The sequence below is a fragment of the Haliotis rubra genome, unplaced genomic scaffold (genome assembly GCF_003918875.1).
Source record: "Haliotis rubra isolate DU_JTF1 unplaced genomic scaffold, ASM391887v1 Scf7, whole genome shotgun sequence".
In the NCBI taxonomy this organism is placed as follows: domain Eukaryota; kingdom Metazoa; phylum Mollusca; class Gastropoda; order Lepetellida; family Haliotidae; genus Haliotis; species Haliotis rubra.
This window is the reverse complement of record NW_025767412.1, coordinates 4,031,048-4,056,788: the sequence shown is the minus strand read 5'-3', so window position 1 is coordinate 4,056,788 and position 25,741 is coordinate 4,031,048. Positions and strand designations below refer to the sequence as shown.

The 25,741-nt window shown below is 39.2% G+C and overlaps 1 protein-coding gene across 1 annotated transcript in view; it reads right to left on the bottom strand.

Moving 5' to 3' along the window:
- LOC124258603 overlaps nt 1-12,997 on the bottom strand; it is a 45,080-nt gene extending 32,083 nt beyond the window's left edge. The window contains exon 1 of the mRNA XM_046692669.1: nt 12,448-12,997. Within this exon, the coding sequence (XP_046548625.1) occupies nt 12,448-12,655 (208 nt within the window). The 5' untranslated portion in view covers nt 12,656-12,997. The remainder of the gene's footprint in view (nt 1-12,447) is intronic.
- Nucleotides 12,998-25,741: the final 12,744 nt, after the last annotated feature.

Below are 25,741 nucleotides of genomic sequence, written 5' to 3'. Positions count from 1 at the left end.
ATGAATTTATCTGGACACGAATAGATCAGAACATAACAGGTCTGAATAGGAACAGATCTGAGACCGAAAAATCTACACATGAACATATCTAGACAGGAACAGCTCTGAAGAGATCTGAACCCAAACAAATCTGAACATGAACAGATGCAAACAAGGTTTCATCTTCCATTACCAGATATCCCAAAACAACAGCATGTTAGCTATAAGAAAAACAATGACAAATTACAATATTTCGATGTCCCCCAGATGGAGAAGGGTATGAAATGGCCATCAATGACTGACACCAGGGGGGAGACCTCTGCAAGACAAGCAGCATTACTCAACATGATGAAACCATAGGCTATGGAATTTCAACTATGATAAAAAGCAATTGTTACATATTCAGGATATAAGCCAGAGGCAGCAATGTAAAACATGACCACCTATGAGTGTCAATGAGATTTGTCCTGACCGCCAACGAGATTTGAATGTTGCTCAGAGGAAACGAGTCCTCAGTTGCATATTTTCTACCTGACGGCATTATGGGGTACAGCCGGAGCTGAGGCCATACAATAGAGGACACACATAAGAAATGGGAGCACTCAGTGTAAGCAGTAAAATAACAAGCTTTAAATAGTCTTTAGGAGGATATTATGGTTTTAATACTATGCTCCTGACTACACATGAAGTGTGAACACGTGTTAACTTCTTGTGAATGTTTCTCCGGGATGATGTGCTTAATGTGCTGCTGGCTCAGTGTTCAGGAAGCACATCATCACACATGCAGGAGATTTAATTCGCCCCTTCATTCCGAATGAAATACTTCTGCAAGCTCATTTTGAATGAACTCAGCTGAAAACCTTTCCACTTAACTGTTCTGCAAAATAGAATACTTCTTCAAGCTTCTATAAAATTAATTCAACTGAAAGCCTTTTGACTAATTTTTCAGAAATGGGAATACTTTTGCAAGCTTATATAGAATTAACATAACTCAACACTGTAAGATAATTTTCAGCAAAATGGAAATACTCTTGTATGCTTACAAAAAATTGATTTAAGTGAAATTTTATGAAGTCACTTGAACAAACTTTTACAACACTAATGTCTCATTAGCTTTCAACAGAGTAGCAAGACATATTTTATTTTCCAACAAATCCTTTAGACCATGAGGCCTCATAATAAATTTCCATCTTTCTTCTGATCAACTATCAACTGCATATGCAGAACATATATGTCAAATTGGTAATTCAAAGAGACAGGTAAATGTCAGCAGTAACAATGTAATATCTCACCGAAACTTCACAAAACCACATTAAAAGAACTGCCTCAGTGAAGCTCACTAAGGCAGCTTTCCTGAATGTACAGGTTGTTTTAAGAACTATCTGTGACGACAGTTCACGTCTGATTCATGTCACCGGATGAAGGTATTAAAGGTTGTCATCATTTACAGTTCAAGTCGCGAACAATGGACCTGCTGTGACTAGTGAAATCTGAGTTAGAGTTTTTTGTTCCTACTCTGTAATGTCTGTACCCTGGTCTAAGTTGTTGCAACTGTAAACAATGGCCGCTGTGTTCCTGAGAACATATACCTGACGTACAGTCCGTCTTGTGTCGTCACCTGGCAGTCCTGTCACCAGTTCACCTGTGTGCTGATCATGCATAAGTTGACATCTTGTTGTCAAACTGACTTGCGTAAGCATATCGTAAGGCTGTAAGGTCACAAGAAATGAATAATTTGTTCTTCCAGCTCAGAACCTCCACGCAAAGTCTGTCATACAGACCCTGACACAAATATATCCAAGAAAGTCCAAGAAAGTCTGGAATATGTGGCAAGTCTAGATTTCACAGTTTCAGGAAAATGAAAAAGTCTCAGGGATCCTTTTCATTATGTTTTTTCTTTTTACTATGAACTGTTTTTTCTGTAAATATGTTCATTTCAGAGACTAGACATTAGTCTTCTCCATGCAGTGTTGGCCCTTAACCCTGAAAAGCTGCAGGCCCCAAGGGACCAGTAGAGCCATTCTCGAAACTATCGTATCCCTACGAACTTCTTAAGCCCATTCTTAACACATTGGCTACGATCAAAGTTAAGAATTCTTAGAGCTACGAACGTTTCCAGAATAAGGGCCCAGAACCATAAAAAGTTGTGGGTCCTGATCAGAATGTGCAGGATCTATATTTTAGCTACATTATAAGTAATTCCCAGCAAACAAAAAATGTGACAACTAACAAAGTGAGTCCAAAGAGTTTAATTTAACTCTTGTGACTGACAAGTCTTCATTTACAACAAAATCAACATTCATGTCAAGATCCAAGTCTTCTGAAAAGTCTGAATTGGAGACAGGGACATGGCAGAGCTGATGAAGATAAAAACTAGAAATTACTGCATTATATTTTCTGAAAGATAATGCTCTTAGTTATTAGGGATAAAAAAGCTGTATGGGATTAGGGATTAAAAAGGCCATAAGGACCTGCAGAAAACAAAAGCTGTGCTCTGAGTGTTTTTCAGTCGGGCCTAAGGACCGATGTTAATTTCGAACGCTGCAACCTTGTACTTTGATGTAAGTTGTTCTGCCAGTGAAAGATGAGGATTAACATGGCAGGCAAGATTATTGCACATGCGCTAGTATACTTGCTGGTGCTCACAATATGCAGATCGATAATTGGAGCTCAGTAATCGATCAATAATCGAATATAATCATAAACCCACAACAAAACTTACGTTGGCAAAAGCAGGACACAATCAAAACAGACAAATGAAACAGGCACTGATTAATAATACGCTCAACATTATAGAGGTCTTCCTGTTGAGACCCACAATGCTACAATGCAAATATTGTGTTGATACAACATAAATTATTTGAGGAATCTAAATTGTCACGCTTTTTCATTCCAGTAGACTGATCGGACACATTCTTAGGGTGATGGTGTCTTAATCCAATCCTTCATAACATCTACAAACATTTACGGAACTAATGCTAACAAGTTACATTTCAGTCAGACAGCCAGAGCAAGAACCCCTCTATCATGAACTTCCAACGTCACTGTTATTCTACCACATATCGGATCTGATGTCATGCCACAGTCAAACAGAAGCACCTCTTCCTTATGAACCTCCAAAATCTCGTGAAACTTCAACACTGTTGATCGAACCTGGGATCTGATGTAATAACTCACTTCAACCACCCCTCGTGAACCTCAAGCATCGTTGCTGTTCTACCACAGACCATGGATCTCATGTAATAACTCACAACAACCACCCCTCGTGAACTTCCAGCATCGTTGCTGTTCTACCGCTGACCTGTGATCTGACGTAATAACTCACAGCAACCACCCCTCGTGAACCTCAAGCATCGTTGCTGTTCTACCGCAGACCTGTGATCTGATGTAATAACTCACAACAACCACCCCTCGTGAACTTCCAGCATCGTTGCTGTTCTACCGGAGACCTGGGATCTGACGTAACAACTCACTGCAACCACCCCTCGTGAACCTCCAGCATCGTTGCTGTTCTACCACAGACCATGGATCTCATGTAATAACTCACAACAACCACCCCTCGTGAACCTCCAGCATCGTTGCTGTTCTACCGCAGACCTGTGATCTGACGTAATAACTCACAGCAACCACCCCTCGTGAACCTCCAGCATCGTTGCTGTTCTACCACAGACTTGTGATCTGATGTAATAACTCACAACAACCACCCCTCATGAACCTCCAGCATCATTGCTGTTCTACCACAGTGACAGACCTGTGATCTGATGTAATAACTCACAGCAACCACCCCTCATGAACCTCCAGCATCGTTGCTGTTCTACTGCAGACCTGTGATCTGATGTAATAACTCACAGCAACCACCCCTCGTGAACCTCCAGCATCGTTGCTGTTCTACCACCAGTGACATCAAGCCGGTATTGTCACACTGCTGCAAGGCACAAAGCCCTCTCATGTATATCACAATCAACAGGAAATACTAACTATAAATAAACAAGCCACTGGGTCATCAAGTTTATCATTATTTGCCGACATAACAACAGCGAAGGCTAAAATGACACAGATGTCTTTTAATAGTTTGGCTGAAATTAAGTATCTATGTTTCCACGACCCATGAAAACATCACTTTACAGTGTAGGGGAAAGTTGGGTAGCACAGTCTAAACATTTATACTTGTTAACATCAATGTCATATATTTTATATTCCATATTTCCTATTTACTTTATTTAAAGAAGGGTTTTATCTGTTTCTTGCAAATGTATTGTTCGTTGATTTATTTACAGGATGATTATATTTCAGTGCTCGACTTAACTTTTAATTCCTTATTAGAAGGAAATACATCCACCTTGCATTGTTCGTGATATTTTGGATCATAATTATCGATTTTTACAGAATATTAATAAATAGTTTATTTTTTATGTAAATTCTGAATAGCAAGAGAGGAGGAGTTTTGTTATAATGATAAATCTGTCCTTTTCAACATAAAACAAGTACTTGTTAATACTTCTACACATTACTAATTAGAATGTCAGGTGAACATGTCCACTAAACTCCACAACGCAATATCCTAGCAAAAAGTGTCTCCACGCAGCAAATATCCTAGTACAGCTGGAAATTGCGCAATATTTTAAGAATTCTCTTCACTAACTTTATCAAATCTGACCTTACACAACTGACATCAAACAATTTGAATCCAAACATGTATATAGTATTTTCCTTAAAACATATTTAAATCCACAAACCTATTAATATCTGAATCCAAACAAGTATATTACTTTCCTGAAAACATATTTCAATCCAAAAACCTACTGATATCTGAATCCAAAGATGTAGAGAGTATTTTCCTTAAAACATATTTCAATCCATAAACCTACTGATATTTACACAGTGACAACAGCCCATTAGAAATTCATACTATTTTTCAAGAAGAACCTGAAAACCTCACGAAGCATGATTCATAAAATATATATACACTGCATCCCGCAGACAATGCCATGTATACCACGGTGGTCCAAGAACATGCTAGTCACCAATCAACTATTAATGCATTATGTCGTTCTGACAAAATACTTCCCTCTTTTCAAACACCTTCCAACAATTATCATACATAATGAATACTTCCTATGGCAATTGAAGGTGGGCAATAGCCAATTGTCCGGTGAGGTATGGTCAGTTAATATTCTGAACTATGGAATCATTTTCCTCCATTTCTGATAACAAAGACCCACCACAGACTTTCACAAGATGGCTCCTCAATCTCAGTCACTCGCCTACAACTTGAATATGGCCATAAAAATAAATATTGTATGTTCTGGTTCTACTGGTTAATGTATATTGAATTCTTTTTAATAAAAATCAATGAAAACAAGCTTTCTTATAAAATATTTAGTAGTTGGTCAACATGATCGGAGGAGCTAAATTTAGGTTTCCAATTTAAACCATGATACGAACAGTTTTATGGAATATTGAAATATTCATCACCAAGATCTATCATGAAAACGAGTATACGATAACAAAAACCTTTGTATCGAAAATAGTAGTAACAATTTCAATAAATAAATCAGTTGTTTTGCTGAAATTGTAGATTATATGTTTAGGTCTACCTGTAAAAACAAAAACAGTTGACGAGTTACTGTAGCTGTGCGATCACAATCAGGTGTAGACAGCGCAATAGATCTGCTCTGTTCAGATAACCCATTACTAAACGTTTATGACAGATCACAACACGATTTATGGAGCGTTTGTTAGGTGCTTGTCACAGGCAAATTGGGAATAAGAATATATTTTCTTCTTCACAATGCAAAACATAAAACATGTGAAACCTAAGGATTACTTTTTAACTTAGACAAAATCTGCCACCTCCAAATATGAAAAGTTTGTTTTTTTAATTCCGCTCATTAGAAACAAATGATTATGAATGGTCCCTAATTGAACATTTCCTACCCAACTAACCATGCTAACATTTTGAGGAAATAGAACAAATAATTTGAAAATATGTTAAAAAATAATTCTAAATATAAAAAATGTTATTAATAAATAAAATATAACAGAACTTTGGCCTCAATATTAAATCCGTCATGAAATTGGTCCTTATTCCATTAAAATACAAACCTGAAACAGATGCAAGCACTACAACTTGAATGTAGAAATCGTACAACTTCACAAGGGATTTTAACCCACATTTGCGGCAGACATTTTACATGACACGAAACTGATCATTAACAGGAAAAAAATTCTACTGAACTCTGTCAGAAGTCTCGCCACAGACGTATTCATACATGTTGATAGAAAATTTGAAAATGCTTATCACAAATTATGCAGAGGGAGGAGGGCAGCCTAGGTCATCCCAAAAAACATTTAAAAACTGTGAAGTAAAGCCTGATCTCTCCGATTCCTGAGCCGTCTGTGTATCTTACGTGTCTTCTAACCTCTGCCATACGCTGAACACACTTCTCTGCAGCAAGTGCTCCAGCTGATAGGCCGGCCCTCTGCAGTGTTCATTCATAAATTCCCACACCAATTTTGAATGAACCCATCCCAGGCTTGAGACTGGTTTCTGATAGTGAATGCAATTCAGGCAGTACATGAATTAGATACAAACATATCTCTGATTCCTGCTCTGTGGGATCGTATTACACAACTTGGTGTGTACAGTCTGCCCTAAGCTTTGTCACCTTGGAGATGCAAACCCAAGACATACTCCCCACCCTGTCTGTCTGTAATGATATCACATCCTTGGATGATATATGGTCAGGAATAATAATTAGTCAACCGAGATAAAACTGCTGTTCCAGCCAACACCCTGCTACTGCTCTTCACCTTGAGTTTATTTGTAACCCAAATACGGAGTCTTTGTGATGATAGTGTCTACTCGGGAGAACCCTTTAGATAATAGTTCAGTTAAGTAATTTAACAAGTAACACTAGTTGTACTTGTCGGGTGGCATCCACAAGCACTAGAATGGGTCTCATCTGGGATTTGAACCCAATAACAGCAGATCCTGGCTTCATCAAGGGATGCAACTCCTCATGTAGACTAACGCTTAGTCTCTGAATATATATATATATATAATTTTGATAGTAACAAACAAGCCCATGTAAATTGAAAAGGAGCCCCAGGGAGACCAGAGATTCAGAGGAAATCTAGACTTGCTTTATTTAGGGCTTTACCACTGCAGGCCAGGCTTGGCAGTACGGAAAATAATGTGGTTCAGGGACTGTGAGACAGACTACTCCTCATGTTCAAACAGTTCCCACGGGATGATATACACCCTGTGCAACTTATCATGAAATTTCAAAGCATTCTGAGCTAAATTTCAGAACATTTGTAACTTTCACCACAAGTCAAAATTTCAAAGTGACATTCCTCTATTTTACAAGTCTGTTATGTATGAAATCATTGTAAAACAGATTATGCTCTGTACTCTGGTAATATAACTATGAAACAGACATGTTCAGGACAGTCACATAGATGAACAGACAGATGGAATGACAGACACACAGACCACTTCCTAACATTCTAACTGGAGCGATAAAAATTAAAGCAATACTTCCATAATTTGTAAAAAATTAGAGTAATTACCCGTTATTTAGTTCAGATATTTCTGTGATGTAGGGTTAGCTAATTTCCTAAAGAGCTTGACACTGAAACAAGCCAGCTGAAAAAGACAGCTATAGTGAGTGGACAACCAGTAATTAACTTCCATTTTGATCTGCAATCACACGCCCTCTGTACTCGGAATGAATGCTAAGTATGGGAATATATATGTGGAATGTCCCATATTGGGAAAACCAACACCACTAATAGCCACATGTGATGACATAATCACAAGTGTCATTACAAAGAGGAGATGGCGTTCGCTTGAAATTAACACTTTGTCTCTAACCCACATATTAATGTCTGGTTCTCTGTCTGTCCGAGCAGCCATTTTGATGAAGTGACTATGTCAAGGAAACTGATTCCCATCTCAGTCAGCCTTACAGTCCAACAAATTTTGAAATGCACGTCGACATCTAGTTGTTGTGGATTTAATTACATGCAAACACTGTCTCATTTCCGCTATGTCCCAAAGTCAAAACATCTAGGCAGACTTAAAATTGGACCACTTGTTGAGAATAATTCCCCCACGGCACTGACAGAAATAAGTTAAGACTCGCAGTCTCCAGCTTGTTTGAGGACACCTATAATTAACACGGAGAATTGCAATTGGAAAATCATGTGTGTTTAAACATGTGCATCATGAGTTGTTATTATTATTATTATTATTAATAACCCATTTTGAATCAAATTCAGTCACTGAAGACTTCTGATTCCTGAGTCCATTTTACATGTCCTTTCTGAAAATATCCCATCGTGTTCACAGTACATGGAGTGTGTTTCTTGTCTTGCTGTAATTTCCTTGTTTGAGTTCGAAATGTCATCCAGCTGGATATCAATCAATATTTGTAATTCTGAATAATGTGTTTTAGTTATAAACAAAAAATACCTTCCCAAGATACTGTTTAACCAATCTAAAACTGCCTTAATAATGAATGGTTCAATTTTCATTAAAATTTATCAAAATAATTATTCAAAAGTTTTATCAATTTTATTTTGAAGATAAACTTTAATCGTCTTTGTAGGAGATATTAGAAATGATACAGAACTGAGCAGATAACGCTTGATGTTCTCCTGGCTAAAGGACTCGTACAATATCAGTTTCGCTCCTCACAGAGTCTCATCTATCATTTAGCAGGTCTTTTCAAAATGAACATATTTATCTGAAAACAAAATGTCACAGCACAAAGAGATGGGTACTTTAAAATGGCCAAACAGAAATGCTGAAATCCGACCTCATGTGCTTCCTCACCGCCTCAGTGAACAGAGAATTATGAAAAACTTATCATAAACAAGGGTTGTTAGAATGAATAATGGATGGGACTATACAGGAGCAATGGTGGCCTGAAAACTGCTGGTTACTGGCCAGGACTGACTTACACAGTGAGTGAGTGAGTGTGTGAGGTGAAATTGGGTTTAATGTCGTGCATGCATGTGTATGTGTATGTGCAGCTGCTTGTACTAGCCCAGACTGAAGCTGGTTTTATAGTGCTAGCCCACTGAGATACCATGCCGCAGTGAAACATGAATACCCCACTCAGACACCTTATACTGACTCCAAGCCGACCAGTCCTTGTTATACCCATTAATGCAGAACGCCAGGCAGGTACCAACAAGTACCATATTTTAACGTCTTTTGGCAGACGCTCTAACCACTACACCACGAAGGCAGTCAGTGAGTGAGTGAGTGAGTGAGTGGGTGGGTTGGTGCCTGGGTTGGTGCGTGGGTGGGTGAGTGTGAGTGAGTGAGTGAGTGAGTGAGTGAGAGTGTGTGGGTGGCTGAATTAGTGGTAGCTTGGTTGAGTGAGAGGTAGATTGAGTGAGTGGTCAAGTAAGAGAGTTGGTGGGCAAGTGTGTGTGTGTGTGTGTGTGTGTGTGTGGTTGGTTGAGTGAGTGAGTAAAGGAATGAAGGAGTGAATAAGGCTGTGTATGAGTGAATGAGTAGACCCTCTTCATGAACCCTAAATTTGAGGATCCTTCTATTTCACTCCATCTCTTTCCCAGATACTGCAGAAACTCAAGTTGACATATCCACATGATCATTTTACTCATTAAACTAAAAATATCTGTCTATACTTCAATGGTTTTATGTTTATTCTTGTTACTGAAGTAACTTGACACTTTTAGTTTCACACATTAAACCCAAGACATAAAACCTCTTAAAGCAGTTACCCTTAATGCAAGCGAGCATTCACGTACTCTAATGCCCAAGCAGACGGCAACTATAAAACACACCAGCCATTGGCATCTATTCACAAATACAGCGAATGAGTGAGAGATGTAAGAATGTATCAGTGATTGTCGACGTGTTACAGGTCTTAGACATTCACCCTTCAGTGAAACCCTGGAGCACGGATATGGTGCTGACAAACCCAGACTCACAATCAAACCTGTCTGGGATTCAAACCCATGCCTTACCCTGCTACCAGTGAGTTTAGTTGTACACCGGTATTAGCAATATTCCAGCAATATCACGGGAGGGGACACCAGAATTAGGCTTCACACATTGAACCCATGTGGGGAATTGAACCCATGTGGGGAATTGAACCCTGGTCTTCAAAATGACGAGCAAACGCTTTATCCACAAGGCTACCCCACCGCCAATAGGGCCAGGAATATTGTTTGATAATGGGCTTGTAGGTGCATTTACTTATTCTGTTTTTATAAGCAAATTTCCGGGAGTTAAATGTAGTCACAGACCTAACAATTCCAGGAGAAAACTTCTACAAGGCTCTAACGTAACTAACCATCTTTTTATAAGTTTCAAAAACAAATAAATCAAACTTAATGAATTTCCTATCATTCTTAAAAGCACACTTTCAAATGAAAATTACAACGTGTCGAACTCCCAACCCTTGCATCAATGAAATCTAAAGACTGGTATCAAACACCATTTGTTCAGTCCAGTGACCCTCAATGACCAACTATCAATGGGGAACTCTGCCTGGTCAGCCCTGCCCTAAGCAATGGGTCATTCAGGGACATCCTAAACTGCTCTTACACACACCAGTGATTTCAGGTACTCCAAAACACTGGACAATGAGTGACACCCCTAACCCTTAGGATTTGGATAAAAATGTTGGATCTATAAAAGAGCTGATATCTGTAAAAATGTCATGATCTGTAAAATAAGATGAGGTTTGGAAAATAAGATTTTTCAAATATGGTGTGATCTGTAAAATAAGCTTTGCACGTGATTACATGTTTGTTAATGTCTTAGTTTCAATTAATGAAGATACAACCCTCCCTAACCTGAATTCTACTTAATTTCAAGTAATTTCACTATTTACAGTAATTCTCAGATCTCTTGAGTGGCTCTACCTGCTTTTAGTAAAATGACAGTGACATCCTGGCACAACCTTCCCAAAACCCACTGAACCCAGTTAATAGAACCCAGCCCTCTCGTGGGATAAGTGAACACTTTAACCATTGAGCTATTTCACCTGCTTGAAGTAGATTGGTAAAGTGCCTTGTAAAGTGCCAGGGACTGCTCAGCTTGGCACTATACAGGAAGAGTGTTGCAACACTGTACTGTATGAATAGGTGGGTACACACAGGAAACATGCTAGCCTGAATGTACATATATACTGATATTTGGTACACTGTTGTACATGACTGCCTCCGCGGTGTAGTGGTTAGAGCGTCCGCCCGGAGAGCGGAAGGTCGCGGGTTCGATCACCGACCGCGTCATACCAAAAGACGTTAAAATATGGTAATTGTTGGTCCCTGCCTGGAGCTCGGCATTAATGGGTACAACAAGGACTGGTCGGCTTGGAGTCAGTATAATGTGTCAGAGTGGGGTATCCATGCTTCACTGCGGCATGGTATCTCAGTGGGCTAGCACTATAAAACCAGCTTAAGTCTGGGCTAGTACAAGCAGCCGTACATACACACACACACGCATGCACATCGTCATAGGAGCGAAATATTCTCAAGCACGACGTTAAATCCAATTTCACCTCACCTCACCTGTTGTACATACTGCATGGTACACAAACCTATACTTCAGCATAGATATACTGCATGGTACATTAAATCCTGCTGAGTATAAATACAATAAATACCGGGTACAATGTTGTACAGACAATATTAACCAAAGGTGAATATAAATACAATGTATATATCCAGTAGAGTATTAAACGAACTGCATGATACATTAACCCAAGTATATATACAATAAAAGTGCTGGTACAATGATGCAAGGCATAATCCAGCATACAATGACCTCAAATTACATCAGTATAAAATGTTGTACATAGTGTGTGATACACCTCCCAAGACACTATAATATGGAATATATCTTTATGTTTGATCACAGATATTGCATTAATAATACTAAGCCTTCAACATAACAACCAATCCTCCTTATCTGCTAATAATGCATGCATGGCACATACTGAACCAGAATGGCTTGTCACTGGCTCACAGAGCATACCCAGATCTTAGCAATTGCATTCTCCAAGACAAGGATCAAAAGCCATCAAACCAAACAACCATGATGCCAAAACCAAGAAGCATGTCTACCATCAAATATAACTTTTAGATTAATCTTTTAACATAATTTCATCTACTCTCTCCAAAGCTTACTTAATGTTATTCTGCATTCTATCAGTTTCCTATTACATTGTTTATAATGCATACAATCTTGAAATTGAAGAATAAATTATTCATAATCCTTCAACAATTTCTGCGAAATAATAGATTACTCAATAGCTTTACATATTTAGTTCATGTGCCAAATTATTTTTAACATTCATTCCACATTTTTTTAAATGTCATTCAAAACATAAAATCTTGACTTTTCACTTTTGCATAACATTGCAATTAAATGCAACTTTAAAGAAAGTGACATTTAAACAACAGAAGAAAACAGCCTACCTTTAAAATACCAGGGGTACCACAGTGGAGAAGAGGAGGTAGTGGCTATGTAGTCACTTAGCAGGTGAGTCATCGAGCGGGGTTGGGGATACACTGGCAGTTCAGGGACCCGTGGGGTGGGGGTACACCACAGGGCAGGGCGCCACAGCCCTGGAACCAGGGGGGGAGGGCCGCCTTCCATTAAGGGGTGCTCTCCAAGAACGGACATAATCCTTGAAACATTCACAATGGCAGTATTCCACTGTTATAGTGTAACTGTCTCTGGATTCTGTAGTGGAGGCTCAGGTAGACAGCGTACACATGCTGATGGATACCTCGCTATACTGACACTGGCTCACAGACTTACACACGTGGGCTCTCATTGGCTAGAGGCGACCTCTGACCTCGTGCAAACACTCCTACCAATGGTGGAAGCAGTCTCAATGTCTTGAGTTGTGCTACATAGTAGTGTTCCAGCTGGTGACTGGAAACTGAGAACTATATTGCTGATGACAGATGGAGGGACACAGGGAGTGAAGAGGCTGTGTTCAAGTAACACCTGAAGATGCTTCTCCGAATCCCCGTCTCCAACAGTTGTAAAGGCAAAGGAGATAGTGAGGCTAGCGAGGGGGGAGGCACACTCACGCTCCATATCTTGATAGTGTTACCTACTCATGTGTCAAGTAGATCTATGAGTTTGGTACCAAAGTTGCAAAATCAACATGTTATGTAAATTATAGGCAAATTTATAATTATAACATAAGATTTCTCCAAACATACTGCTTATTTTTTTATAAATATTTAATAATCATCTTCTGCAACATGTTCCTGAAGAAATATTGAGTCAACACAAATCATTCATTTACTGACACAATAAAGAAAGCTTGTCTCTTCAAAAATACACTCTCCTTCACAACTTTCAAAGCCCATTTACACCATCAACTATGATGAGGTATATAAATGAACATAAGATAATGAGTGAGTGAGTGAGTTTAGTTATACGCTGCTTTAAGCAATATTCCAGCAATACCATTACAGGGGACACCAGAAATGGGCTTCACACATTGTACCCATGTGGGGAATCGAACTCGGGTCTTCGGAGTGACGAGCGAACACTTTAACCACTAGGCTACCCGACATTATAAGTAAGATAATGATATTCCATGAGTAACATGATTTTGCACTAGTAACATTAAAATCTTCCACTACTGACATAATGCTTTAATATTGTGTCATCGAGTTGAGAATTTCTCAATGGATTTAGACGATTCAAAATTGAACAATTTGAAATAAAATCAGCGGAAATCCGCGGATCAGTAACAAATTGCCATCCCTGTATAATAGGACTAGATCATGTTTCTTGGACAGACATACCCAATACTCCCCTATTATCCTGATTAACTTTCTAAAACGTGTATATACCAAAAAAACTGTTACTAAAATAAGTTTTCTAACTCATGTACAAGAATCCGAACAACTTGAATACATCCAAATACAATCCAACTTATTCATTTATCACATCGCCCTTTCAGAACACAACTCTGAAAAACCCACACCTTTCAATAACATTTTTCAAGAACATGTGACATTAAGGTTTTAAAAGTGTTGAAGTTGACAAAAGTTATGTATTACACAAGAATATGTTTGACATAAAGTGGTACACAACACTAATGCCACAAATCGACACACTCCCACCACCATTTTGAAAATTTCAAAAGAAGATATGACATTGAGTCCAATTAGTTGCCAGCATTGTGACGAGCCATGGACTCCAGTCCTCCCTAGCGGACAGGTTTAATCCCCACATATGTTTTAAGCCTGTCTGTCTCATCACATTAACAGCAAGACTGAGTTTTCATGGCATGGCTGGGCTGTTAAAAAGGTGGTAAAAGCCTGCAGGCATTGTATAATGAAGTAGGTTAAATCATATTGTACAGCTGCAAGAGCCACACAAGGCTCACAGAACAGCCTCTCTCATTTCTGATCCGCTTTTCAACGTGTTCAAATTATAATCCTGGGGTTTTTTCATTGTTAACATGTAGACTCATCTTGCAGGAATCTGGCCTAATCTCCGCTACTGTTATAGCGAGAAACAGCCGAGCCAGGTGACGACTGTTAATTACAGGTGAGTGAATGAGTGAGAGAGAGGTAATGATACCTGACATACTGGATACAGGTTGAACCTCCTGGAGAATGTGGACTATACAAGTGATACAAACGATTAAAATATACATTCACTAGTGTCAGAGAGAAGAGAGAGAGAAGAGAGAGAGAGAGAGAGAGAGAGAGAGAGAGAGAGAGAGAGAGAGAGAGAGAGAGAGAGAGAGAGAGAGAGAGAGAGAGAGAGAGAGAGAGAGAGAGAGAGAGAGAGAGAGAGAGAGATGGTGCAATCTGGTGTGTGATATGGTCCAATCAGGTGTGCAACATTGAATCTGGTGTGTGTGACGTTGAATCTGGTGTGTGCGACATTGAATCTGGAGTGAATGACGTTGAATCTGGAGCGTATAACATTGAATCTGGAGTGTATGACGTTGAATTAAGTGTGTGACATTCAGTATCGTGCGTGTGATGTAGGTCCAATCAGGTGTGTGTGTGTGGTCTAGTTTGGTTTGTGACACATCGTTTCCTAGTTTAAGGTTATATAACTCAATGTGGCAACAGTTTAACTCAAGTTATCCACTGAATTCTCCTAACAGGGAACGAGCTGCCATGAGCTGAGTTCCTCACCCTTTTTCAAACAAGTCCTGCAAGCTGAGGCCTCGACTCATCAAACTGTTCCACACCAGCAATTTCATTCACAGTAATCCACCTGATGAGGTCAACTGTTTCGTGTGACGACCTGACCTCGGCGGCGGCTCCCGGCCACAGGGTGACAAGCACAATCCGGAACACTTACCTCCGTTTCCTGTCCCCATTAAAAACCAATCAATACCACGAAAGGGACGTACTTGAAGGCAGGCCATCGGGAAACTAGTCAGACATAGAGTTTTTAAAAGTTGACAGATTTCTTATAACAAACTCTGACATTTATTACATATTAATGGACCCTGTATGAATAGTTTTTTATTGATTTCATAGTATAGAAACATGAATCAATCTGGAGAAACTATATTTCATGAAAACATAAAACTTTTATGAAAAACCACTTCTTTATTGCTCGTATCAACTTCAGAGGCCCTTTCATCAGTGACTGAGTGTTTAGTTTTACCCACTTTTTGCAATCGAACCGGGTTTTCGGTGTGACGAGCAAGCGCTTTGACCTCTAGACTAACCCATCCCCCCCTTCATCAGGTGAATATAGGCCGTATCATATTGAATTAATATAGACACATGTGAATAATCAATATATGCTTATACAAGATAGAATGAATTTTCTAAGACATATAACATTGTACATAATAACGAGAAAGCTCAGAATTAAGACTGACTGACTGACTGACTGAGTTTGGTTTTATGCCGCTTTTAGCAATATTCCAGCAACCTCACGGCGGGGGACACCTGAAATGGGCTTCACACATTGTACCCATGTGGGGATTCGAACCCAGGTCTTCGGCGTGACGAGCCAACGCTTTAACCACTAGGCTATCCCACAGCCTTCAGAATTAAGAAGAGAGAGAGAGGAACATGATCAATAAGAGAGAAGTAAAGTGAAAGTAGAGGTAGTGTTATCATATGTTCTAAGCCAATTTCAGGTTTTCAAATTCTTCAACTTCTAAATGCCTGTCAAAGACAACGTTATTTAAAAAGAATTACATATAACACACCTGATATCTATAATATTCATTTTAATATAAAGAATACTTAAAATATCAACTAAATATATTTAAGTTTAATAATTCAGTAATGACATTTTAATATGTTTTCACCACATTTATAAAGTTACCTCATGTTTAACTTCTATTTTAAGATTTTATTAAAAATAAAGAAAAATAATGTCATTAAAATATAAGTAAAATATATTTAAGCCATAAATCTGTTGATATTGTAAATCTGGAGACACCTGACATGACAAACAAGCGTGGGGAGGTATTTAGGGCTACTCGTGGTTGAGACGGATTGAGTGTGGGTACGCACTCAAATGTTTAATGTGCCACACAAACTGTGCAGCATGCCCGACTTAACAGGATTATGTGTTTAATTGAAACGCGATTCAAGTATCGCCTCTCCGCATGAGGTGAATGCTTTTTGTAATCACCATTACTCACTGCGGAAAAATGTTTACTTGTTGACGGTTACAGCAAACTAGTTATCACAACACATTAAACTTGATAGACTAATGCACAAATAATTGACTTTTAATTGTATGCATCTAAACTCCACACAATACTGCAATTTCCTCACCGAGATCTTAGTACAATAAGGTTTTGAATTGTCCATGATTCATGTTACGGTAATGCTAGATACTCAAGGAATTTCACTTGTGTAGCTGTCAATTATATTCTCTAATAAACATGATTAAGTCAAATCCAAAAGGTTTTTTAATAGTTTCACTTCGGTATCTAAATACTGAATATGATTTAGCAGCATGTATAACAAAATATCCCCTAAAGTACATAGTTACCATAACAAGAGATTGTGAACCTGTTTTTAAGCAACATTCCTTTTGCATTGAAATATGAAAATCGTTTGAAAACGATGTTCCTGCTTGACTGACTGACTGACTGACTGACTGACTGAGTTTGGTTTTACGCCGCTTTTAGCAATATTCCAGCAATATCACGGCGGGGGACACCTGAAATGGGCTTCACTCATTGTACCCATGTGGGGATTCGAACCCGGGTCTTCGGCGTGACGAGCCAACGCTTTAACCACTAGACTACCCCACCGCCCCTCCTGCTTGACAGCTCCTTACACTTGACTAGGGGGTGTTCCTACACTAGGAATATGTCCCAAACTGAGTGAGTGAGTTGGTGAATGAGTGTTGTTTATACTGGCACATAGAAATGATTCATCAATATCAGTACAAAAGAGGCTGTATTCAGGTGGGGAATCAAACTCGAGCTATCATTGTGACAAGTCATCATGGAACCACTGGGCCACCCCACCTCATTTCTTCTGTGCCTGTCAACATGGTCAACAGGATAAATAGATCATCTGGAACACTGTCTTCTGATATTGTCTCTAGCGATGAAGAGATCATCAGACGTCTTTCAACAATATCTTGATAGTGCCTTAATGGAGAAGCGATCATCTGATATCATTCAACAATGTCCTGTTAGTGCCTCTAGGGATTCAGAGACCATCCCTCATTCAACATCTTGATAGTGCCTCTAGGGATTCAGAGACCATCTATCATTCAACAATGTCTTGATAGTGCCTCTAGGGATTCAGAGACCATCTATCATTCAACATCTTGATAGTGCCACTAAGGATGGACAGACATCTATCATTCAACATCTTGATAGTGCCTCTAAGGATGGAGAGACATCTATCATTCAACATCTTGATAGTGCCTCTAGGGATTCAGAGACATCTATCATTCAACATCTTGATAGTGCCACTAAGGATGGAGAGACCATCTATCATTCAACATCTTGATAGTGCCACTAAGAATGGACAGACATCTATCATTCAACATCTTGATAGTGCCACTAAGGATGGAGAGACCATCTATCATTCAACATCTTGATAGTGCCACTAAGGATGGAGAGACCATCTATCATTCAACATCTTGATAGTGCCACTAAGGATGGAGAGACCATCTATCATTCAACATCTTGATAGTGCCACTAAGGATGGACAGACATCTATCATTCAACATCTTGATAGTGCCTCTAAGGATGGACAGACATCTATCATTCAACATCTTGATAGTGCCACTAAGGATGGAGAGACCATCTATCATTCAACATCTTGATAGTGCCACTAAGGATGGAGAGACATCTATCATTCAACATCTTGATAGTGCCTCTAAGGATGGAGAGACCATCTATCATTCAACATCTTGATAGTGCCACTAAGGATGGAGAGACCATCTATCATTCAACATCTTGATAGTGCCTCTAAGGATGGAGAGACGATCTCTCATTCAACATCTTGATAGTGCTTCAAAGGATGGAGAGACCATCTATCATTCAACATCTTGATAGTGCCACTAAGGATGGAGAGACATCTATCATTCAACATCTTGATACTGCCTCAAAGGATGGAGAAACCATCTCTCATTCAACATCTTGATAGTGCCACTAAGGATGGAGAGACCATCTATCATTCAACATCTTGATAGTGCCACTAAGGATGGACAGACATCTATCATTCAACATCTTGATAGTGCCTCTAAGGATGGAGAGACCATCTATCATTCAACATCTTGATAGTGCCACTAAGGATGGAGAGACCATCTATCATTCAACATCTTGATAGTGCCACTAAGGATGGAGAGACCATCTATCATTCAACATCTTGATAGTGCCACTAAGGATGGAGAGACCATCTATCATTCAACATCTTGATAGTGCCACTAAGGATGGAGAGACCATCTATCATTCTCTTGATAGTGCACTAAGGATGGAGAGACGCAATTCAACATCTTGATAGTGCCACTAAGGATGGAGAGACCATCTATCATTCAACATCTTGATAGTGCCAAAGGATGGATAGACCATCTTTCATTCAACATCCTGATAGTGCCACTAAGGATGGAGAGACCATCTATCATTCAACATCTTGATAGTGCCACTAAGGATGGAGAGACGATCTCTCATTCAACATCTTGATAGTGCTTCAAAGGATGGAGAGACCATCTATCATTCAACATCTTGATAGTGCCTCTAAGGATGGACAGACATCTATCATTCAACATCTTTATAGTGCCACTAAGGATGGAGAGACCATCTATCATTCAACATCTTGATACTGCCACTAAGGATGGAGAGACGATGTTTCATTCAACATCTTGATAGTGCCACTAAGGATGGAGAGACCATCTATCATTCAACATCTTGGTGCCATGGATGGAGAGACGATCTCTCATTCAACATCTTGATAGTGCTTCAAAGGATGGAGAGACCATCTATCATTCAACATCTTGATAGTGCCTCTAAGGATGGACAGACATCTATCATTCAACATCTTGATAGTGCTTCAAAGGATGGAGAAACCATCTCTCATTCAACATCTTGATAGTGCCACTAAGGATGGAGAGACCATCTATTATTCACATCTTGATAGTGCCACTAAGGATGAAGAGAAATATCATTCAACATCTGGATACTGCCTCTAAGGATGGAGAGATCATCTAAACAAAAGAACAGTTCAACAGGTGAAAGAAGTCAGATATATGAGAGTTTTTAAACTGCAGTAACAGTATACAAAGAAAAACATCAGTCTTACAGTAGCAGTGTTTCAGTTTATGGACCAGTATGAGCTGATCTTGCTACACCAGGAGAAACTATAGAAGACTCGGACAAGTTGCCTGAGTAGCATGGTGCTGCATTCATTCAGAATCAGGTAAACTTGCCCAGTATGATCGCAGTATGAAAAAACACACATGAATTAGGACAGACAGGAGGTTCACATGAGTGGGTTTGTGAAGATGACACCATCCCCGTCCTATCTACTTTCCACAATATTATTGAAAACAGTCTGGATGGAAACAAACCAGAGCATTCTGGGAATGCCGAACTACGACACAAGTAGTGGAGCATGACCAACATTAATTCACGGCCAGGAGATAGATGGGGGATCCCACATGAAGCCTCGACCTCGTGGTTAAGTACAGGTCGAGGGGAGTTTTTCTGCACGAGCGAGCAAATCCTTCAGGAAAATTGTCGTCAAAGGTGTTCTCAGTTCCACTAGAAAGACGTCCACATTAGTGAGTAGGTTCTGGAAACCATGACCTGATGAGGATATGAGAGTGAGTGAGTGAGTGAGTGAGTAAGTAGTGAGTGAGTGAGTGAGTGAGTGAATGAATGAGTGAGTGAGTGGGCACAGCCAGTGTGTGAAATAGCCACTGGCCTGCTAGCCCACGGCTAGTAAAAATTCAGTTGGGCCAGTATATCTCCACAGTCATTGGCCCGATTGGCTCGTGAATATTCATTGGGTCATTTTTTAAATACATCACTCTCCTTGACTCCTAAGTTATAATTAATACACTTTTAAATTACGCAAGATTATGGCCTGATAAAATTTTCATAATATTAGCAGCTTAATAATGAAACCTGAGTCTACATTCAAATTTCGGGCTATTGAATTATTATGTGGGCTAGTAACTTCCTGGTATCGCTAGCCCGACTGGCTAGCAAAATTTGGAAACTATTTTGCACCCTGGGCACAGCTCTGAAAAACCTTACAACCATAATTATTTAGGCACAAAAACACATTAAAGCTAAAACTGTCTTCAAGTCTGTTACAACTGCCATACAACAAGGAAAACAAATCTGTGACACCTCCGCACTTACAAAAAAACAACCAAAAACATTTCTAGCATCAATGGCTAAGTTTGTGTTGCAGAGTCATTTAAATATCAGAAAGTGATCCAAATCATTAATATTGAGTAGAACATAAGCTTTGCTTCAAACATCACACTTCCTTGTAAGACTCACAGAAATAGCAAACAAACACAAATAATAAATGCTGTACAGCATTGGGAGAATCGAAATGGTACAAATGTTTTAATTTCAAAAACTCATCAACGTGATCAAAATAGTATTTCACATTTAAGGGTTGTTTCCATGCAGGAATATTTAACCTCATATAATGGTTACCATGTCTGACGATTAACACAATAATTTTCAGGTACAAATGACCCTGATCGCTGCAATTAAACAAGCTGCTGGGCAAGTACATCAAATATGACCACTTGACAGAGAAACACCACATTAAATTCAAAACCATTTCCATCACCATAAAACTGAAACTTGAAAATAGACCAGCCCATCACAAAACCCATTATATCAAGCTCCCTGAACACAATGCTCCTTTCAGTTCAAATCAAAGTTAACTGTAATTTAAAGTTGTAACTGTCAAAAAAATACATAAAAAGCATCATCTTTTCAAAGTTACCACTGGCAACAGAATTAACTGCTTTGCCCCTTTAAAATCAGTCAAGTGAGAAAATCGACTTAAAAAACACAACATGTGAAACTTTTGAATGGAGCTAGCCAGAATGGCTGGTGAAAGAAACTTGAGAATGTACGTTATCAAAGGCATTTTATCTATGCAGCAGTGAACAGGTAAATATCACAATTCGCCGCGTGATTGTAGGGTTGACCCTAGTTACGATCTGTGAATGAGGTAGTAAGGTACACACTAAGAGGGGCCTTGTTCCAGCCAGGCAGGCGATATTACAATGCCTTCATTGAGATTCTGTTCCGCTTTTTGCATCAACACAGTACGTCTTAGACTGTCGTGGAAATGTTAGGTGACTCCGACTCCCTATCTCCTGTTCACCAACACGAGAGAGCCGATTAGTTTCATCCGTCCATCTTTTGTAGAGCATGTGAGCCATGACATGAGGTGCTTAAATTTCTCTGGTCGGTTTTCATTCATGTACAGAATACACACAATGGCAGTGCTTGCTGTCAATGTTGCACTATCCTCCAAACCAAAAATACCAAAAAAGTCCTTTTAGGATGTTTGTTACCGAAACACTACATCCCAACACATTACATCATTTTTTATTTATTGTTTTTCTAGAAAATAGTAATACTACAACACATTCTCCATAATGTCGCCTATTTGAAAATGTCGCCATTTCAGTCCTGTCAGCAGTTCGCCAAAAAAAAAAAATGTTCCAAAAACTCAAATCACTCCAATATATATTTCAATATCAGTACTACTCTTTCGTAAAATAGAAATATATTATTTTCTCGAAAATGTTTCAACCATATACCTGCAGAACAAGGAGTCTCCAAAGAATATCTTATTCTCATTCCATATTTAACAGACAGCTTCAAAATTGATCTAAAATGCAATCTAGAGATACTATTTCTGCTTCTACCTTTTTTCATTAATATTGGTTACGTGCAAACCTGCATTCATTCAACTCTTATCTGAGCTTGTATGTTGTATTATTCAGCATCTCATTCAACACAGCAAGTTGAGTCTATATTACCTCCCTTACTTGGTATCCTGAAGTGGTAGGCTTAATGGTTAAAGCGTTTGCTCGTCATGCTGAAGACCTGGGTTCGGTTCCCCACAGTGGTACAATGTGTGATGCCTATTTCTGGAGTGCCCCACTGTGATATTGCTGGAATATTGCTAAAAGCAGCATAAAGCATACTAACTTGGCACCTGGCCAATAAGACTCCTCACCAACTTCTAGACCAATATCAGAGTAATCAGTGCCATCATATAAATCCATACTTCTACATGAGAGTCAATATTTGTTTGTGTATATTACACATGTTTGAAGTGATCATATGTCAATATGTACCTATACATGTAATACGTGTGTCAGAATATTTGTTGTTGTTTAATGCCACATTCAGTTATTTTCCAGCTATTACCAATTTTGGTCTGTTTGGTATCATGTCTGGACCACACAATCCAGTGATGGACATCATGAGCATCGTCCTATAAAACTGGGATACGACACATGTCAAGCAATCCTGCAAGATTCACCACTCAATCCTGTTAGTCACCTCTTGTAGCAAGTACGGTTTGCTGAAGACCAATTCTGACCTGAGTCTTCACGGATAGGGCTTTCCCGACACTGCTAATACACCTAATGATCATTATGGAACAGGACCCAGCTAATTCATAAGCTCCTTTCTATCACAACATCCATTCCATTTGATTATTAAATTAACATGAAGTATTTAAATTCTTATGAACTGAATAGCAGTTTGAAAGATATACAAAAAAAATCAAAGAAACCAAATGAACCAAAGAAACCTTATATTTGGGAGCCTTTAAAAGAAACAGTGTTAGAGAAAGAGAGAAAACTTATTATCCTACATGATGCTTGTTGTTACCTAGCACAAAGGGAAGTAATTCAGTCAAAAAAAACGTTTTACCATGTGGAGTGTTCATAACGGCAGAGTGAGAATGGTTTTACACCACTTTTAGCAATATTCCAGCAATATCACGTCAGGGGACACCAGAAATGGCTTTACACAATGTGCCCATGTAGGGAATCGAATCTAGATTTTCAGAGTGACGAGGGAACGCCTTAGCCACAAGGCTACCCAACCGCCCCTCATAATGGTAAAAGTGTTCATTACAATCCCTGAGGAGTACAACAAATTTCTCACTCTCACACTCATCATGGAATAATCATCACATACAGATACAGGTATTGTATAATGCAATGTGCTGCCTGTCCCATTTCTCTAGGCAGTGGGGCAGTCTAATGGTTATAGCGTTCGCACATGACGCCAAAGCCCCAGGTTCAATTCCCCACATAGGTACAATGTGTGCAGCCCATTTTTGGTGTCCCCCACCGTGATATTGCTGGAATATTGCTAAAAGCGGTGTAAACTATACTTCCTCACCCTTATGTCCTCTGCAATAGGTAGAATATTTATAAAAGCACCATTACACCCCACTAACTCAAGGTAAATACACCAGCTGAGATACAGGTATTGTACAATACAAGGTAGCGCCTGTCAGCCCACCTGGGCTAGTGGTGGAGAGCCTCCGAGTCTGCCGACCAAGTGACTCATCCTGTGCTGGATGAACTACAACCAGAGGCCTTCTTTACAAGATTTAACCTGTTTATCTCAATTGTGTCTCTGTCCATTCAACTCAACATACAATATCTCACAGTGTCCTTGCTGGTTCTCAACTTGCCTTGTCTCTTCCGCTAAAGAATCTGTGTTCCCAACCTCTATATAAGTCAATATTGAACCCTGTACAGTACCTTCTGTTATGCTGTTCTCTTTGATCTAGCAACATTGACACTGTGTTTAGCTTTCTCGAGGGTTATTTTACATAAAGTACCTCCTTGTCTACACATATAATGCTCACAAGATCAGGACAAATATTCAACTGGGGCTTGAATTTGTCACAAATCATGAATAGAGCGTTTTCCTGAGTTGAATGAAACTTGTTGCAATGGTGTATAACGAGTGACTGTATCATCTTCACCCTTGGTCTAGATAGACGTTGTCAGTGACTCAATGTGTACACAAGAAATACATATTTCAATAAACAAGTACAAACATGATAAGAGATACTGACCCAAAATACAGGTCCTGCACCTCGACAGACATATCCACATTTCATGCAGCGAAAGGAGCGGCGGGGTAGCCGAGTGGTTAAAGTGTTTGCTCGTCACACTGAAGACCCGGGTTTGATTCCCCACATGGGTACAATGTGTGAAGCCGATTTCTAATGTCCCCTGCTATGATATCGCTGGATATCGCTGCTAAACTGACTGAGTTCGGTTTTACGCGCTTTTAGCAATATTCCAGCAACATCACGGCGGGGGACACCAGAAATGGGCTTCACACATTGTACCCATGTGGGGATTCGAACCCGGGTCTTCGGCGTGACGAGCCAACGCTTTAACCACTAGGCTACCCCACCGCCCCTAATACTAAACTCATATTAAACTCACTCACCCACTGTAAGGAAAACCAATCTAAATTACACACAATACTAGCTAGCTATATTTCCACATATATCATTTTCCTTCCCAAATTCTCTCACCTTTTAACAAAGTCAAAGTACAGTGTATTGAAAACACAATCCCCCTGTGTTGAGGGATGTGGGTTTAATGACATTCAACAGCTTTAAAAAAACCCATATCGTCTCATCTCTAGGAAAGGTCTTAATGAAATCCTGTGTTTTTTCTTCACCTCAACACGTATTCCATTCAGTCAAATACATGCAGGGATTCATGATAAACAGCAAAGGGTCTCAGATTACAGTTAAACATCCTTTCAGTGTAAGCCTGTGTGTTGACATGCATACGACAAGGAAAGGAATCACTGCATCTCATCTCCCAACACCAGGAGTTCATCTAACACAACACCATCCATTGTTGCGTGGGATGTCTCGTGACTCGTGTCATAGCCACAACCTGTCTGTACAATACACACTTATGTCAGAAGCAAACTCAAGATAAAAATTTATCTTAAGGCCTCAAAACATTACTGATTCGTTTTTCACTCACCAAAAAGATGGGAGGGAAATATCTAAAATTCTATCACTTCTAAACGTTAAAGATTTAAATTTAAACAATATTTTGCTTATTTACAATTTTTTCCACTTTTTGAAGGATAAATTTTTCATCGAAATTTAGTTATATTTCAGGTGAAATCATCAGTATGCCAAGAAGGAAAAAACAGATATAATCAAATGACAATTTCATTGTAAATTTTCAGATAAAAACTTATTCCACATGATTAAATTACATATTTCTCATTTC